The sequence below is a fragment of the Anomalospiza imberbis genome, chromosome 12 (genome assembly GCF_031753505.1).
Source record: "Anomalospiza imberbis isolate Cuckoo-Finch-1a 21T00152 chromosome 12, ASM3175350v1, whole genome shotgun sequence".
Lineage (NCBI taxonomy): Eukaryota > Metazoa > Chordata > Aves > Passeriformes > Viduidae > Anomalospiza > Anomalospiza imberbis.
Genome location: NC_089692.1, coordinates 12,484,921 through 12,500,788, shown reverse-complemented (window position 1 = coordinate 12,500,788; position 15,868 = coordinate 12,484,921). Strand labels below are relative to the sequence as shown.

At 40.5% G+C, this 15,868-nt stretch overlaps 1 protein-coding gene across 2 annotated transcripts in view; it reads left to right on the top strand.

Moving 5' to 3' along the window:
• MBTPS1 (membrane bound transcription factor peptidase, site 1) overlaps positions 1–15,868 on the top strand; it is a 22,253-nt gene extending 6,385 nt beyond the window's left edge. Inside the window, exons 9-22 of one of the 2 annotated variants that reach the window (XM_068202781.1) lie at positions 529–680; positions 1,516–1,677; positions 2,203–2,347; positions 3,383–3,571; positions 4,151–4,323; positions 4,956–5,071; positions 7,003–7,159; positions 7,924–8,048; positions 8,447–8,524; positions 10,065–10,205; positions 12,500–12,631; positions 13,131–13,257; positions 13,933–14,063; positions 15,071–15,868. In XM_068202781.1, coding sequence (XP_068058882.1) covers positions 529–680; positions 1,516–1,677; positions 2,203–2,347; positions 3,383–3,571; positions 4,151–4,323; positions 4,956–5,071; positions 7,003–7,159; positions 7,924–8,048; positions 8,447–8,524; positions 10,065–10,205; positions 12,500–12,631; positions 13,131–13,257; positions 13,933–14,063; positions 15,071–15,267 — 2,025 coding nt within the window. In that variant the 3' untranslated portion in view covers positions 15,268–15,868. Of the gene's footprint in view, positions 1–528; positions 681–1,515; positions 1,678–2,202; positions 2,348–3,382; positions 3,572–4,150; positions 4,324–4,955; positions 5,072–7,002; positions 7,160–7,923; positions 8,049–8,446; positions 8,525–10,064; positions 10,206–12,499; positions 12,632–13,124; positions 13,258–13,932; positions 14,064–15,070 lie in introns of both variants that reach the window. The other variant, XM_068202780.1, reaches the window with a different exon arrangement.

The window sequence follows — 15,868 nt, the reverse complement described above, 5'->3', positions numbered from 1 at the left end:
CTGACTACTGTTGACATTTTTGATGAATTTATAAAACATCCACTTCCTTTTGATTGATGGTGAAGACTTGTCTGTGTGGTTAAATCTGCAAACATGAAGGCCTGCTCTTGTCCTTTAGTAGAAAAATCTTAGGATTTCCAGGTGCTACATGTGAAATTGCACTTACTTGCCTGTGGAGCTGAGGGGGTGCTTGCTGCACACGTTGGCAGATGAGCTTGCATGGCAATCTTGATCAAGGGGACTGTCACATGCTTCTGTTTGTGTGGCCAGTAATCAGTGTGGTTCTCATTTGGTCAGTGGTTTCCTGCTTAGCAGAAATGCTGATCACCCTAACCTTGAAAAGTTGGGAACTTGTCCTAAACAGCTTGAGTCCTTCTTTGGCTTAGTTGCTATTCTGTGATGCTGAACTTCAGATAATTTGGTTGCTAATTTTACTTCTGAATGTCCTGCAGTTAATTTAAATGCCCAAATGAAACCATCAGTGTTCATTTTACATTAGGGCAATAATACTTTTGTTTTCTTTCACAGGAGCTGCCTGGAGGTTATGGCAGAGTGAAGCCTGATATTGTTACTTATGGCTCTGGAGTGAGAGGGTCTGGTATGAAAGGTGGATGCCGCTCCCTCTCTGGGACAAGTGTGGCATCTCCTGTGGTGGCAGGTGCTGTCACTCTCTTAGTGAGGTAAGTCTTATATAAGAATCTCTAGCATGACATCAAATAGGAGGATGATAAAATTCTCTATAAAGGAATCCATCAAATAAAACTAAGTTGTGTCTGCATGTAGCAAAACAAACTTGGAGAATAAAATCACTGTTGTTCTGCTTGAGACATTACCTTATCTGGCTACCTTTATGTTTCATGAAAAAACATGAGAACTGTTTTGAATAATAGTTAGGTCTTTGAGAATATAGTTAGGGATAACAGTACTATGAGAAAATTCTGTCATGTTTTTTAATAATTTGGAATTGCTGCACTTCTGTCAACTGTTGTAAAAGAGCAGCTTCTCAAAGCAGGCACATGTAGTAGGTAATTATCAATGTACTTGTAAATTTTATAGGATGCAGGGGTTTATGGCCATTATCCTGTTGCGTAAGTCAGCTGTTGCACACCGAGGAATTTGAAAGTGGGAACTGCAAGTCCATACCCTGTGTTTGTCATAGCTACTCCATATGGATGAGACAAACCTTTATTTGAGAAACGTGCAAAAAATTCAAAGTCACCATCATATTTCCTCCAAAAAATGGTATATTTTTGTTTGAACAACAGAGGTATTTTCCCCCTCGGAAGAGAGATGTTTTATTTACCATGTAAAGATACTGCCCTGGTTGTAATGACTGCTGGTCCTGGAGCACATTGTAAGGAGAAAAATTCATGTATTATTAGTTTTAAAGAGAAATATATCAGAAACTTGCTCCTCTTCTACATTTGTATCATGAGAAATCAAGCAATAATAGACAAATAGGAGCAGAGAATATTACAGCAAACTGATTTTGTGTTCTGTTTTTTTCTGTTTCAGCACAGTTCAGAAGCGTGAAATGGTGAATCCAGCAAGTATGAAGCAGGCCCTCATTGCATCAGCTCGGAGACTTCCTGGAGTCAACATGTTTGAGCAAGGACATGGCAAATTGGATCTTCTAAGAGCTTATCAGATCCTCAACAGCTATAAACCACAGGCCAGGTTAATTTTAATCCTTAATTAATCAGCAGTACAATAGAGTTTGCTCTTTTGTTTAGGAGAGCAGGTGGTGCATGTGTAGCTCAGTTGAGCAATCTGTGCTTGTGCAACAGTGAGGACTTGCACAGATCTTGCATAATCTCAAGCATGAATTTTGACCAGAGAATGGATGAAAAGTCATGCAGCAGTGTAGGGGATGATCCTTTTCTCTTACAGCCTTAGATGTTATGAATAATCTAAGAACACAGTAGAAAACTACTTAAATTTTAACTTCTGAGAATTAGGACCTTTTCCCTGTACTGAGATGTTTCCTTTTTTGTGTGTGAAAATCTTTCCACAAAACTTAAAATAAAAAATAGGAATGGAAGAAGATTTTGGGACATATTTGGGAAGTGAGATGAGAGCTTGGTAAACTATGACTGGCATGGTTTATCTGAAACCTTTTCACAGTTATGTATAGTGGCACATTCTTCTGTTTATTGTTAATTTTTTTCCTCTTTAAATTTTCTCTCCTCTGTCCTGCTGTAGTTTGAGTCCAAGCTATATTGACTTGACTGAATGTCCCTACATGTGGCCCTATTGTTCTCAGCCCATATATTATGGAGGGATGCCAACTATTGTCAATGTAACTATCCTTAATGGCATGGGAGTCACTGGGAGAGTTGTAGACAAGGTAAGTATTAACATTGTTCCGAATTCTGACTGGTAATGTTGCTAAAGCCTTCCCAGAAAATACTACTTTAGTTATGAACTTCATAGAACAAACCTCCCTGCTGGGAGCAAAAGATGCAAACTGTTTGATTAAAGGGTGCACCCACATTGGAGGATTTGTCAACATGAGCTGTCTACAAGTTTTCAAGCAATGCATTGGTTTCAGGGTGTGTAACATTTTATCTTTGCAAAATCATTTTGAATTAAGATGTATTTAGAGATTTCTTTGTATTCTGTACTAGCATTTAAAATCTTCTGGACAGACCTTCTTCATTTGGTTTTTTCATCCTGGAACCTAAATGATCTCAGTAAAGTATCCTGACACTAAATTAAGCCTTTTCCATGGGTCAGGGCAATCTGGATGTATCAGCTTAACCAAGCTCTGCTGCCAAACCTGTTCTTTCACACCCGTGGTGTTGAGCGTGTTGGTTGGCTAGGGAGGCGGTTATTTAAGTTTAAATGTAGAATAGATTTGAGCATTGATACAAGTTAAAAAATAAACCTGTCCTGTAACTCCAGCCAATGAAAATTAGCCTGATTTTAACATTTTAGTGTGACTCCTGAGGTCTGCTTTAGATTCAAGCTTACATAAAGGGCACTGAAGCTCTTATTGAAGGTCATTAGCTCATGGTAATACACACAGCTGATGTAATTGGCCTGTGTCTGTTCCACTGTTAGCTCACCTTGTTATCGAAGGGAAATCTTGTGTTCTCACCAGTAAATGTTTGCATCTGATTTCAGAATGTTGAATCACTGGGGCAGCTTCTCACAGTCCTGCCTCTGAAAAGCCTCTGGTCGGGGTCATTGAGGCTGTCACGATTGGGCTGATTCACTGACATAACACCAAACTTTTGGGCTTGGAGGGCATTTTTAAATTTGATGTAATCTTCAGAAGAGCTAATATTTGTTACTTCATGCGGAGGAAAAGGGCTATGTGTACAAAAAATACTGATTGCAAATACTGCGTTACCACTGTTCTGTGTTCTTCATTTCACAGCCAGACTGGCAGCCCTATCTCCCCCAAAATGGGGATAACATTGAAGTGGCTTTCTCCTATTCCCCAGTCTTGTGGCCTTGGTCTGGATACTTGGCAATTTCCATCTCTGTAGCAAAGAAAGCAGCATCTTGGGAAGGCATTGCTCAGGGTCATGTTATGATCACAGTATCATCCCCTGCAGAAAATGAAGTAAGTTCTGTGCATTTTGGATTTTCTGGGTGAAGAGTTATCTAAACTGCTTTCTGATACACAAATACCTTGGTTTTAAGGGTTTGCTGTAGCCCTGTCATTTGAAGCATAAATTAAATTTGAGTCAGGAAATTAAAGAGTACAAATAATGTTCTTTATAATTGAGAGCAAATTGCATATAATTTAGAATCAGGAAACTTCTCTTTGGGACCAACATCATAATTTCATTTGTTTATTGTGGATTTTAAGTAATGTATTTCAAAAAAGATTGCCTGAATATGTTACCTCTAGAACCATGCTAAATTGTTCCTGAAAAACTTTTAAGATTTTGAACAATTGAACTAGATCACAGTTGTAATGTACACTTAACAGTGTTTTACATTCTGAGCATAATTATAAACTGTTGAGTGCAGAAAAAAATACTGCAGCAGTTTGGGGCAAAAGTAATCTCTTTGTCTCTGGAGCTGGTACTGACAAAAAGTAGATTTGGTATCTCCGGTTTTTTGGTCTTTTACAATCCACGGTGAACTGAATGCTGTGGGGAGAAAGGATTTCACTGCAGTTTGTTCTGTCCTTCAGTCTAAGAATGGTGCAGAGCAGACTTCAACGGTGAAGCTTCCAATAAAAGTGAAGATTATTCCTACTCCACCTCGTAGTAAACGAGTCCTCTGGGATCAATATCATAACCTCCGTTATCCACCAGGATACTTCCCCAGGGATAATTTGAGGATGAAGAATGATCCATTAGATTGGTATTTATCTCAGGTTCTATTAAATCAGTATTTCTTGATTCTGTGTTAATGATATGGGATAACTTTACTGAATGCTGTAGTTCTGGCCTTTGTCAGAGGGGCATGGGATTATCTTTTGTAAGAAATCCATGAAAAGCGCTTGGACTCTGCTTTCGGTGCAGGATTGTTTTTTGAGTTCTATGGTTTTATTCACATGAAATGAAAAGCTTTTAAAATGATGATTTAAGATACTGAGATTTTTGTTTGGCTTTTCTATTCCGACCTAATTTCTCACAGGAAGTTAAAGAGGACGCTTTATTAACTGCTTCAGCAATCACTTACAAAACAAACTTGACAATTTAAAAGACAGGAAGAGATGCCTTGTCTCTTAAGGGAGACTGTCTTCAAAACAGGAAAAGACTTCGCTGACCTTTCATAGATGGAGCAGGGAAGCTCCATTTTTCCATAGGAAAAATCATGCAACAGTATCTCAGTGAGGATTAATTGGGTCAGTGACCAGGACACAAGCTTTTGGAAAACTTCTTGGAGTATGCAGAAGTGGCAGGTGGACAGGATTTCAGAAAATCAGAAAGGTGAAAATCAGATTTCTACATGCCAGATCTAAATGTCTTCAACACGTTTCTTTTTCTAAGGAATGGTGACCACATCCACACAAACTTCAGGGACATGTACCAGCACCTCAGGAGCATGGGGTACTTTGTTGAAGTTCTTGGTTCCCCATTTACATGTTTTGATGCAAGTCAGTATGGTAAGCATGAGTTAATTGCCTTGTTCTCATACTGTTAACTTTTTCTGAAATGACCTTTTGTTGGAAGACCAAAAATGTGTTGAGGGTAGAAATAAAAATTCTAGTGGTAGTAGAAAAAATATTTTGGCATTGGGAGTATTTATTATTTATGTGCTGATATTTAGTTGTGTGGGGTATTGCTGGGGAAGCTTGCTTGGGAGTTTAGTAGAATTAGTGCAGTTCTCTGTCCTTACCATGAAAAAGAGAGGGAAAGCCAGCCTCTGAGTGGGTTAAAAGCTCCTCTGTATTCAGTCCCACAAAGGCAGAACTGCATTTGCCAGAAGATTTTGGCACAGTTGTAATGAACCTGTTTAACAGACTAAAATCAAAGGTGTCCATCCTGGTTCCTTTTTTATGTTTAGTGATCTTTGATTAGATAAAAGAGTGGGTAAAGTGTTCATCCAACCATATGTGATAGCAGAGCAGTATCTGGTTTGTTTCTGTGTTTATCGAGAAGGAAGTCGGATAGATTGGCTAGGCAGGGGACAGAGCAAGCTGTCTGTGCTCCTTTCTGCTTCCATATGCCCCTTGTTTAACCATGGCATGCTCCAAAACCCCTCTTCTGTTTTGGGCTGGGCTGTTTTTCAGTGCACTGTAAGGTGAGGGTGCATTTCTCCTGAGTTTGCCAATTCTGGAACTGTTGCCAGTAGTAATCTTTTGTTTATCTTGATTCTTCAGTGAATATCTCACCACTGCTTTTAGAGTTCACTGGATGTACACATGGATATGTAAATGTTAGCCCTTTAAAAAGTAGCAAAATAGTGTTTCTTCTGAGAGCATTAGTTTTATAATTGTTAGAGAGCAGCATTAGGGGACTTCTCTCTCCTCTGATTCACCATTGTGTTGTACCTCATTTGAATGTAGTTTGTTGGGCTTTTGGAATTTCCTGAAGAAGAAGTGAGGGGAATAAAACTCAATGATCTGTGGTCTATCTGCCACTTGTCCCTAACTTGTATTGTTTTCACACTTGGTGAGGGTGCACTGTGTCCCATTTCTGCAGGATCTTTATCAGAAGGCTTTCCAAATGCAGACTGCCTGGACTTGGTGGAATTGGCTTGGTTGCAAGGAACTGTGAGACATGGGGCTCACAGTGGTTTATCAGATTGCTTAGGGTATCATCCTGTCAAGAGTTGTGTTGTCTCTGAGGATGGAAATTTCACCACCTCTCTGGGCAATCAGAAAGTGAAGAAGCAAAAGGGCTGGTATTTAGAAGCAGTCTAAAAGCATAAGCATGTTTTCAGGGAATAAAAGTATATTTTTCTGGTTGTGTTTTATTCAGTGATACAGAGAAGGTTGTGCTTACTTGTTAACAGGAGTGAGAGAGGGCTGTGTGAAATTGCAGTGGCACTTCAGTCAAGCCTACCAGACTGCAGCTGTAGTTTTCAAGGGATGAATCAACCCACATTTCAGAGTGATTGCTGCCCGCCTGGCTGCCAGTCTCAGTAGTGAGGGGGAGTACTGTTAGAGCTGGAGCAGTGAAAAACCTCCTGACCAGGCTGTGTCTGCATTAGCACTCCAGTTTGAATCAGTGGTGAATCCCCTCATTGTCCAAATGTGCCACAGTTTGGCTCAGTTTATGGAGCATTTGGGTGACACCAAACTGCAAAACACACACCTGACACATGTGGGCATTCAGTTCTTGAGACCACACTAGCAGGAGTCATAAGAAACGCCCTAAAAACTTCCTGTACTGCCAAACTAATTTTGGGATACATTTGTCTTATATTTACCATCCTTAAATATGACTTCATTAGATGAGCTGCCAGAGCAGGGCACATGGACCAGATAATGTGAAAATGTGCACTTGTGTTCTCTTCTGTGTGGGTTGTGTGAATAGTGGTAGCATCACAGTGACCAGCCTGGAGAACTCCTGTTTCTGCTTTTCCATACAGGGACTTTACTGATGGTGGACAGTGAGGAAGAGTATTTCCCTGAAGAGATCACCAAGCTGAGGAGGGATGTTGATAATGGACTTTCACTGGTAGTCTTTAGTGACTGGTACAACACGTCTGTGATGAGAAAAGTCAAGTTTTATGATGAAAACACAAGGTACTGACTTATTTCCAAGTGCTTTGGGAAATAAAATGCCACAGAATTCCACCTATTACCCTAAAAATCCCAAATGTGATGCACTGTACTTCAGCACTTGGATGTTACCTGTAAGAAGGTGCTACCTTAAGCAGCAGAACTGATCTTAGGCTACAGCTTAAGGACCATAGCTACCCATTTTATCATGATTATGAAGGCCTCTTTGATACTGTATTCTACTTTTAATGCCAAGAAAAACATTTACAATGAAGAAAAATAAGAAATTGGAGACGAGACCAACAAATAAAAATAGAGGTGTTTTTACTTTAGGGCAGCAGAATAGAAAGAAAATGTGCATTGCAAGAGTATCACCAGGTCATGTACCCGTTACTGAAATTACTGCATGTTTACATTGCATATAAAGAAAACGTATGTGACATTTTGCTTCTTTATAAATATGAGAAGCAAGGTACATGACTGTCATTTTACCTCAACTTAGCCAAACAAACAGCAAAAGACTGAATTTCTTTCTAGTAAATTGAAGTTTTTCATGCAGCTGAAATGCACTGAGAACTTTTACATCAGTATTATTTAACTCAAAAGCAGTGTTGTCAGAGACAGCTGCTCAGATGCCCATGGAGTTAAAGAAGGCTTTAAGATGTAGTTCATTATTTTAGTGGCTTTGGAGAAGTCTGTATGCAGGAGGACATGTGACTTTCTGTTATCCAAACTCTAGGAGTATATTCTGTGTACTAATAAACAGTGTTACACTGTAATTCTTACAGGCAGTGGTGGATGCCTGATACTGGAGGTGCTAATATACCAGCTCTCAATGATCTGCTTTCTGTCTGGAATATGGCCTTTAGTGATGGGCTGTATGAAGGAGATTTTACCATGGCAAGTCATGAAAGTGAGTACTGGAGTCCATTTGCCTGCACAGGCTACAGTGGGGTGTTTGGAAAATGGTTTTCTGCAAGTTTGAGGTTGAGCAAGAGTCAAGGAAACTGCTCAGATTCAGTGAAAAGAGTCTCATAAATGATTTTGTAAATTATTTCTTCCTTTGTAGACTTTTTCATGGTATATTTGATTTAGCTTTTCAGTTTAAAAAGACTCTGAAATTGAAAGATTTGGAAAGTGTGTAGAGGTGAGCCTGTGAAAGCTGTGCTTAGCAATGCTTTCTCTGCAAATACACTCATTGGTCAAAATTCAGTGCAGTGTTCCTGGGAATGTATTTTCCTGGGCTTGTTGGGTAGGGAAGGGAGGGAGTGTAAATTTTGATCTACACAACAGTCTTGTGATGTTTTCCAGTGAATTATGCGTCGGGGTGCAGTATTGCAAAGTTCCCAGAAGATGGCATCGTCATTGCACAGACTTTCAAGGATCAAGGTAAGAGCTTCCTGGTCCTTTTTATCCTGGTTTGAGTAGAACTTTGGGGTCACTGCACAAGCAAAGTTGCAAAGTCTAAAGATCTAAAAATAATAAATGCAAAACCACATTGACAGGGTAGGTATTTTTACATTTTCTCATTTTGCCTAGAACATGTAGCTGATGCCAAACAGGCAGCTGCAGTGTGACTCTGTATACAATTATTAAATACAATATCCAAGTGTTATATGCAGCCCTGTATTGTGAATGCTGTATGGTAATGTGATCACACATGTACATGTGTCTCTGAAAGGGGAGGGGTTGTGTTGTAAATGTGTTACTTGTTCACGTTTCTCATAAGTTTCAAATGCTTCTGAAATATATCCCCTTGCCATATTTCATTGCCATATTTAGCATGAGTGTTGTGGTAGCTGTGGTGATCTAAGGATATAAATAAGGAAAATTTTAGTAGACAAAATGACACCAGTGAAACTCTCATAAGGGAAAATTTTATGCATACAGGATGCCTGTGGTCTCAGACTTGAGTGCTCTGTTCTCTATGCATTTCCATCCTCTTTTATCATAATATCTTTTCATTTGGGAGAGGGTAATTCAGAACTCTAATGGCAGCAGGCAGTTTAAAAAATAAATCTTGTGTTTGATGAGCTTTTAGGAAGTGCTGTGCAGGAGCTCTGTGAGCAGAGCTCTTAGGGTGTTGCAGGTCAGGTTTGTGCAGATGGGTGAAGAGTGTTTGAGTATGAGAGCAGAAGCACATGCAGTGCTTCTGATACAAGTCAGCAACTGCCAGAGAAGATCAGTGAGTTCATTGTATTTTTTGACTTAACAGAGGTAATTACCTCGTGGAGAAATTTTCTGGAGCAGTAGAGCTCATCTGTGTGAGCCTTTTGGAGCAAACAATATCCCTGTATGCCAATGACCTATGAATTTCCTTATATGAGAGAGAAGACGACAGAATGTCAATTTGACAAGTAGCCTGCTAGACCTGCTTTTTCTGTTGACTCCTTTTCATTACAGTTCCTGAGGCAGAAGAGCTCTCTGGTTTGTTTCTGCTCTCTAAATAGTGTCTTAAGTAAAGGGGATAAATTTCAAATACAAATATGAAATTTGTCTTTATTTTTGCTAATGGATATAATACTAGGAAGGAAAGGTAGGAAACCTTTAACCTAAAACTAGCTTTCTGCAGAAGGATGTAAACAACATAAAGAGCAGAACATTTTGATTTTAAACCTTTTGCTGAAGATACTAGAATTTTTTATTCAAGGTTGTTGAAGATAATCCAGGTTGTGAGGTCTTTTTTTTTTTCTTTCTTTGGAGGAGAAGAAAAAAATTATTATCAGTAGGAAACTTTACAATCAGGGCCTTGGAGCAGTTTCATTTTTATCATAACATCATGGTGGTTTTGAAAACTTCTTGCAAAAATGTGTGACATGGTCTGGGGCATTGTTGCATTTGTCAGCTGGAAATGTGGGCTGTGTTGTTTCATGGGTAGATTGATATTGATGCTCTGCAGGCTATGAAATTTATTTGTACTTTGCTTTAGGTCTTGAAGTTTTAAAGCAGGAGACGGCTGTAATTGAAAACGTCCCTATTTTGGGGCTGTACCAAGTTCCTGCGGAAGGCGGTGGCAGAATCGTTCTGTACGGCGACTCCAACTGCCTGGATGACAGCCACCGGCAGAAAGGTGTGTGCACCCTGCACTCACAGCTCTCCTCTGCGGCTGTCACAGCCCCCACCAGGAGCAGATGGTTTTTAGGGACTCTAAATATTCCCTACTGGGGATTAATCTCAGTTCTGCAGAGCTCTGCTGAAATGCTGTGAGGTGCATTGACAGCAAAGGAGCACCCTACATTAAGTAGCCCTCTGATAAATGGAGCTGTTTACCACACACGGTTATTTCCTGTTCCGTAAGCTCTGGGGGCTCATTTTTGGGGTGGGCTGTTTTGCAAGGGGATTTGCCTTGTGGGGTTTAAAAAAAAATATTATTATTTTCTGGGATGTTTTTGTTTGCAGAAGGCAAACAAAACACATTCTTGAATGGTTACACATTCTGGATCTGAAGTTGTGAAGAGGCCATTAGGAGATCCTTCCACTTTTTCCCTAGTTACATCTTCAGAATGTTTGTATAGAACAGTGGATTTTATCTTCTGAGTTTGCATCTCAGCCTGCCTTGTTCCCTTTGCAATGTTTCCTGTGAGGATTTATGGTAATGCTCAGTGTTTCAGTTGTGGATTACTACTTTCAGGTTATCCTACATTGACACCAGCTGGTGTAAACATGTCAGAAAGTAGGAACTTCCATTTGTTGTCAAGGCATTTGTTTGCAGTTGTGTGAGTTGTATTTGTATTTTCTGTGGCTCCTAGAGAAGCCATGCTCTCTGCCTAACACTATGGCTGATTCTTATAAAATCTTTTTTCTAGCAGTTTGTCTCATCTGACTTTGCAAATTTTTAAGAAGTTGCTTAGGTTTCTCATGACATGTAAAACACAAGCTGGTAGATCTGTGGCTTGAGGGGAGGAAAATAATCCAATATGTGAAGATTTTTTTAAGCTTTTTTCACTGACATTTTAAAATATTACATTGTGCAATCCATCCCTTTCCTAATTTATTTAAGTTTAAAGAAACTTACTGCCTAAGGGAACTCTCCATTTGTAGCTCATTTCTTTCTCTACCATACATTTTAGGTTTTTTTTAAGAGCTCTGTGATTTTTCCTTATCTGCCTTTGGGTTGCTTCCTGTAAGTTGCCCTAACACCTGCACATTGGTGCCTTAGTGCTTGCTGCAGGTTATTGAAAGCACGTAACAAAAGAGAAGACGCATAGCTTTAAATTCAGTAATAGGAAATAATGCTCTGTGACCTCCCTCATACTGTTAAATTCAGTGTGACATCTGAAGCAAGAAAGAGTGGAATGCTCTAAAGTAATCCTTAAAAATTAGCTTTTAAATTGTGAACCAGGAGCTATGTCTCGTGCAGAGACATCGGTGGCTTTAACTGAGGAAAATTCCTAACATTTGTGAATATAAATCCTTAAAATCTGTTTGACCTCTTTGAAAAATCAAAGGTGAGGGTTTAAGGGACACTGGGATTATGAAGATTAACTCCCATTCCCAGCCAACTGTTCCTAGGGGCAGAAGTTCTGAGAAAAATACTTTGCTGTGTGGTGGAAATAGCTGATAAGGCATTGTCCTACTCCTACAAAGGGAAGCTTTAGAGTTGTGATGTGAACTAGCTGGAGTGCTTGTTCCTTAGGGGTAGCTCTGGATTAAGGTAGTAATAATTCAGGAGAGAATCAAAGTGAGGGATCATGAGCTTTTGAAGTGCAAAGGAAAACCATGATCACGTGTCTTGTGGTGTTGATTGCCAGCCTGGTCTGTACCTCAGCTGCTGTAGGTTATGTTTGTACCTTTAGCTGGGATGCAGCCAGAATGTTTCTCCTTTGTTTTTTTATTTATTTTTTAAGCTTGAGAAAGCAAATGAGTCATATCCTTGCACTGTAAACACTACTTTGTTCTTACTTTTCTTTGCAAGGTATTTATTTTGTCCTTTCAAAAAAACAGTTGGTTTTCTATTACCCTGTTAAAAATTATACTGGAAAGTCAGAACTTTCTTTGAATCCACTGAAGAACCTCATGATTTTTGTCAAAATTTGGATGCCTTGTGCAACCTGGAATTCCTGTATTCAAAACCTATTTTTTTGTGTTCTGCTCCCCAAAAGAGCCTGGTTTGGTAAAAAAGGGGCAATATTTTAAGACAGAACAGTTTAAGATTGTGTTTGTGTGTTGCAGGGGAATGTGGGGTGTGCGTTGAAAATTGCATCTTTCTGAAAGTGAGCCTAGAACTTCAGAAGAAAAGCAGGAGCCAGCAAAATGGATTGTAATTCTAAATATCATTAAAGCCCTCTTAGCAGAAAGATAAGCCATTTAAAATGTGGCATAATGCATATCTTGTTTCGGGGCTTGGGGCTGTGAAATCCACAGATTGCTTCTGGCTGCTGGACTCCCTGCTGCAGTACACGTCCTACGGGGTGATGCCGCCGAGCCTCAGCCATTCCGAGCACAGGCAGCGGCCGCCGTCGGGAGCCGGCTTCTCCCTCCCCGAGCGCATGGAAGGTGAGACAGAGCCTCAGTGGCCAAGCACAGCCCAGAGCTGAGGGACCGCAGGGCAGGAAGGCTGGGGCAGATCCCTTGAGTTATGTGCCAGCAAGGTTGGTTTGCTGTGAGCTCTGCAGTGTTGTGCACATATTCCAGGGTTTTGCTGTGATAATGTAGTTGTGATTCGACTGAAGAAAATGTTCTTTTCATAAAGTAGGAATGTTCAGATGCCTGGTTCTGTAGGAGGGCATTCTAGTTGCTAGCTACAGAGCATTATAAAGCATTCACTGTTATCTCACATGCTGCCAGAAAAACTTGGATTAACTGCTGTGGTAGGTGCAGGCTCCTACTGTTTTGTAAGGTACCCTTAGGTTAATTCTGATATTTAGCTGTGAGTCCTCGTTACTGTAAACAGCTCCTGGGTTTACAGCAGCACTGTTTAGCCCAGGGCCAGTGTTGGTAAGTTTCATCTTGCCTGTCTTTGGGTAAGCTAATCTCTCTGTGCTGTGAGTTGCAGGTAACCATTTGCATCGATACTCAAAGGTGCTCGAGGCTCATTTGGGAGACCCTAAACCCCGGTCCCTTCCTGCTTGTCCTCACCTGTCCTGGGCTAAACCACAGCCTTTGAATGAAACTGCCCCCAGGTTAGTATATGTCTTTCTTGTACAAGAAGTCTCACTTTTGAATTCAGCTGAAAAATAATTTGTTCTATCTGCTTTTGAAAGGGACAGCTGTAATGCCTTTTCCTAGGAAAATACCAGATTGCAAAGAGGAAATAATGATTAATGCCTCTTCAGTGAATAACTCTGACTCACCTAATAGCTACACTATGAAACTCAGGGATTTTAAAAATAACTTCACAAGTCACTGTTGTGATTGAACAATTCCAACTTTGAGTGAACAGTCTTGATGAAACCCATCGTCATCATGTGCCTTGGGAAGAGTTTTCTGAAGCATCTTCTTGGACAGCTCTCCTAGTGCTGCCTTCTCTTGTGCCATTTGTCAGTCCCTTAAGGAAAGTGCTCAGCACACAGCCCTTGCTTGTCTGCTGGTGGTTACTTTCAGAAGTCTGTGTACAAGAAAGAGATTCTTGGTAAATAGTTGCTAATATAGGTTGTGCCCCTGTGGTGTCTGAATTTAAATTTGGAGGCCTGCATATCACTACAACCTAAAGAATGGATCAGGTCATCATTCGGGTCCAGACTAGAGAGTTATACATAGGTTGTATATGTATTGTAACTTTCTCTGTGTGTTCCTACAAGATTCCTTGCATTAATGAAGTAAATGGGCAGACACTTCTGTCTTTCCATTTCTTCTAGCAACCTTTGGAAACATCAAAAATTACTGTCAATTGACCTTGATAAAGTGGCACTGCCCAGTTTTCGACAGAACCGACCCCAAGTGAGACCATTGTCCCCCGGAGAAAGTGGAGCATGGGACATTCCTGGAGGTAAATATTGAAAAGTTTGAAAGTTGCTGTTTTGGTTTTGCTTTCTGCATAAGCTTTGAAACAAACCCAAAACACAGCGCAGCCATATTGAGAGGCCATTGTTTATTTTCAGTTGTAAAAAACATGCGTATAATTGTATGGCTGTGTTATTAAAGGTTGTCTGATGAAGACTTTTTTTTGATGAATAGTGTGTTCAGTAGAAGATGTGCATGATATACTGGGAGGAAGATCTTGGTGGGTGCATTTTGATAGTTGAGGTTTGTTTGGATGCTGTTCAGTGTGATGGGTCAACAGCAGCCCCTGTCCTTGGGAGCTGTGACCACATACCCACTGCTATTAAAATTTCCTTCTGTGAGTGCGCAAAAGCAGAGTCCAGAAGAGTTTGTCAGAATGGTGCCTTGGACAAGCTGCTACACTAACAAATGATGTCTAGCACTCAGAACAGCTTTCAGGTGGGCAGCTCTCCTTCACAAGATTGGCATTGCAGGCTGAGCTGGAAGCAGTTGGAAAGCCTCACATGTGCTCTTTTCCCAGTCTGAGCTGCTAGACCAGAGACACCTGTAAAAATGAAGGGTTTGTTTTTCTAGCTCATCCTCATTGTATGCACAGTCTCTGGAGCAAGCAAGCATGAAATCACTTTCCTCGTTCCATCAGGATTTGAATTACAGCAATTACTTAGTAGTAAGATTATGGTCAAGTGTCTGCGTCTCTCTTGTAATGCAAAACAGAAGACTGTTGTTACAGGGGAAATGTGGGCTGTGCTTTCATGTGCCCAGATAGGTCAAAGTGGAAATGCTGGTGCTTTTCTGTAATGTTAGCATCCCATCTGATTTTCACTAATCGGTCTGCAGCTGTTAATCTTCCTGTCTGAAATGTAATCTGATTAATGGCTGCCTGAGCTTTGAACAGGAGTTAGCTGTGGATCCTTTTGGTAGATGGCATTAGCACCACAAAGCCATCGTGGCTCACGTGGTAACTCTGCCTTCCAAACCTCTTTGCCTTTCTAGGTATAATGCCAGGCCGGTACAACCAGGATGTGGGACAGACCATTCCTGTCTTTGCCTTTCTCGGTGCCATGGTGGTCCTGGCATTCTTTGTGGTGCAGATCAACAAAGCGAAGAGCAGGCCAAAGAGACGGAAACCGCGCGTGAAACGGCCGCAGCTGATGCAGCAGGTTCATCCACCAAAGACACCTTCTGTGTGAAAGCTCTGCCTTGCCAAAGATGACCTCCTGTGACTGCTTGCTTTCCAGGGCGATGGATCACTCCCCGTGGAGGTGCAGCGAATGTGCACCTGACATCATCTCATAGTCTTTGGTTTGTGGAGAGAAAAAAAGAACCTCAGCTGATCATCTGTACATAAAACTGCAGCTTTAAGCAGCTGAAGCCACCAAAGACTTGAATACTGTTTAAATGGCTGCTTAGTCACTACATATCCCAGGAGGGGCAAAATGGACCTTTTTTTTAAGCTGACCAAACTAAAATTTATTTGTTTAGAGGCTATTTTCTATATTTATTGTTGGGGAGGGTGGGGGAAAAGTCACTTTAAGGACCTCTGCTAAGGAAAAACAAGTGCATTTTTTTGGATGGAATGCAATTTTCTAGAATGGTTCTGTGCTGAAGAGTATAATGTGCACCATTAAAGGAGGAGGGGACTGAGAGAGACCAGTACAAATCAGTGAGGCATACTCCTGCAGTTTATTTTTATAAAGCCAACTACCATGATGTTTTGTAATTTTTGGTCACGATTTCACCGTTGTTGGTGAAGCAGATTTTTCAATAAATATGTTATCTATATGAAGCAAA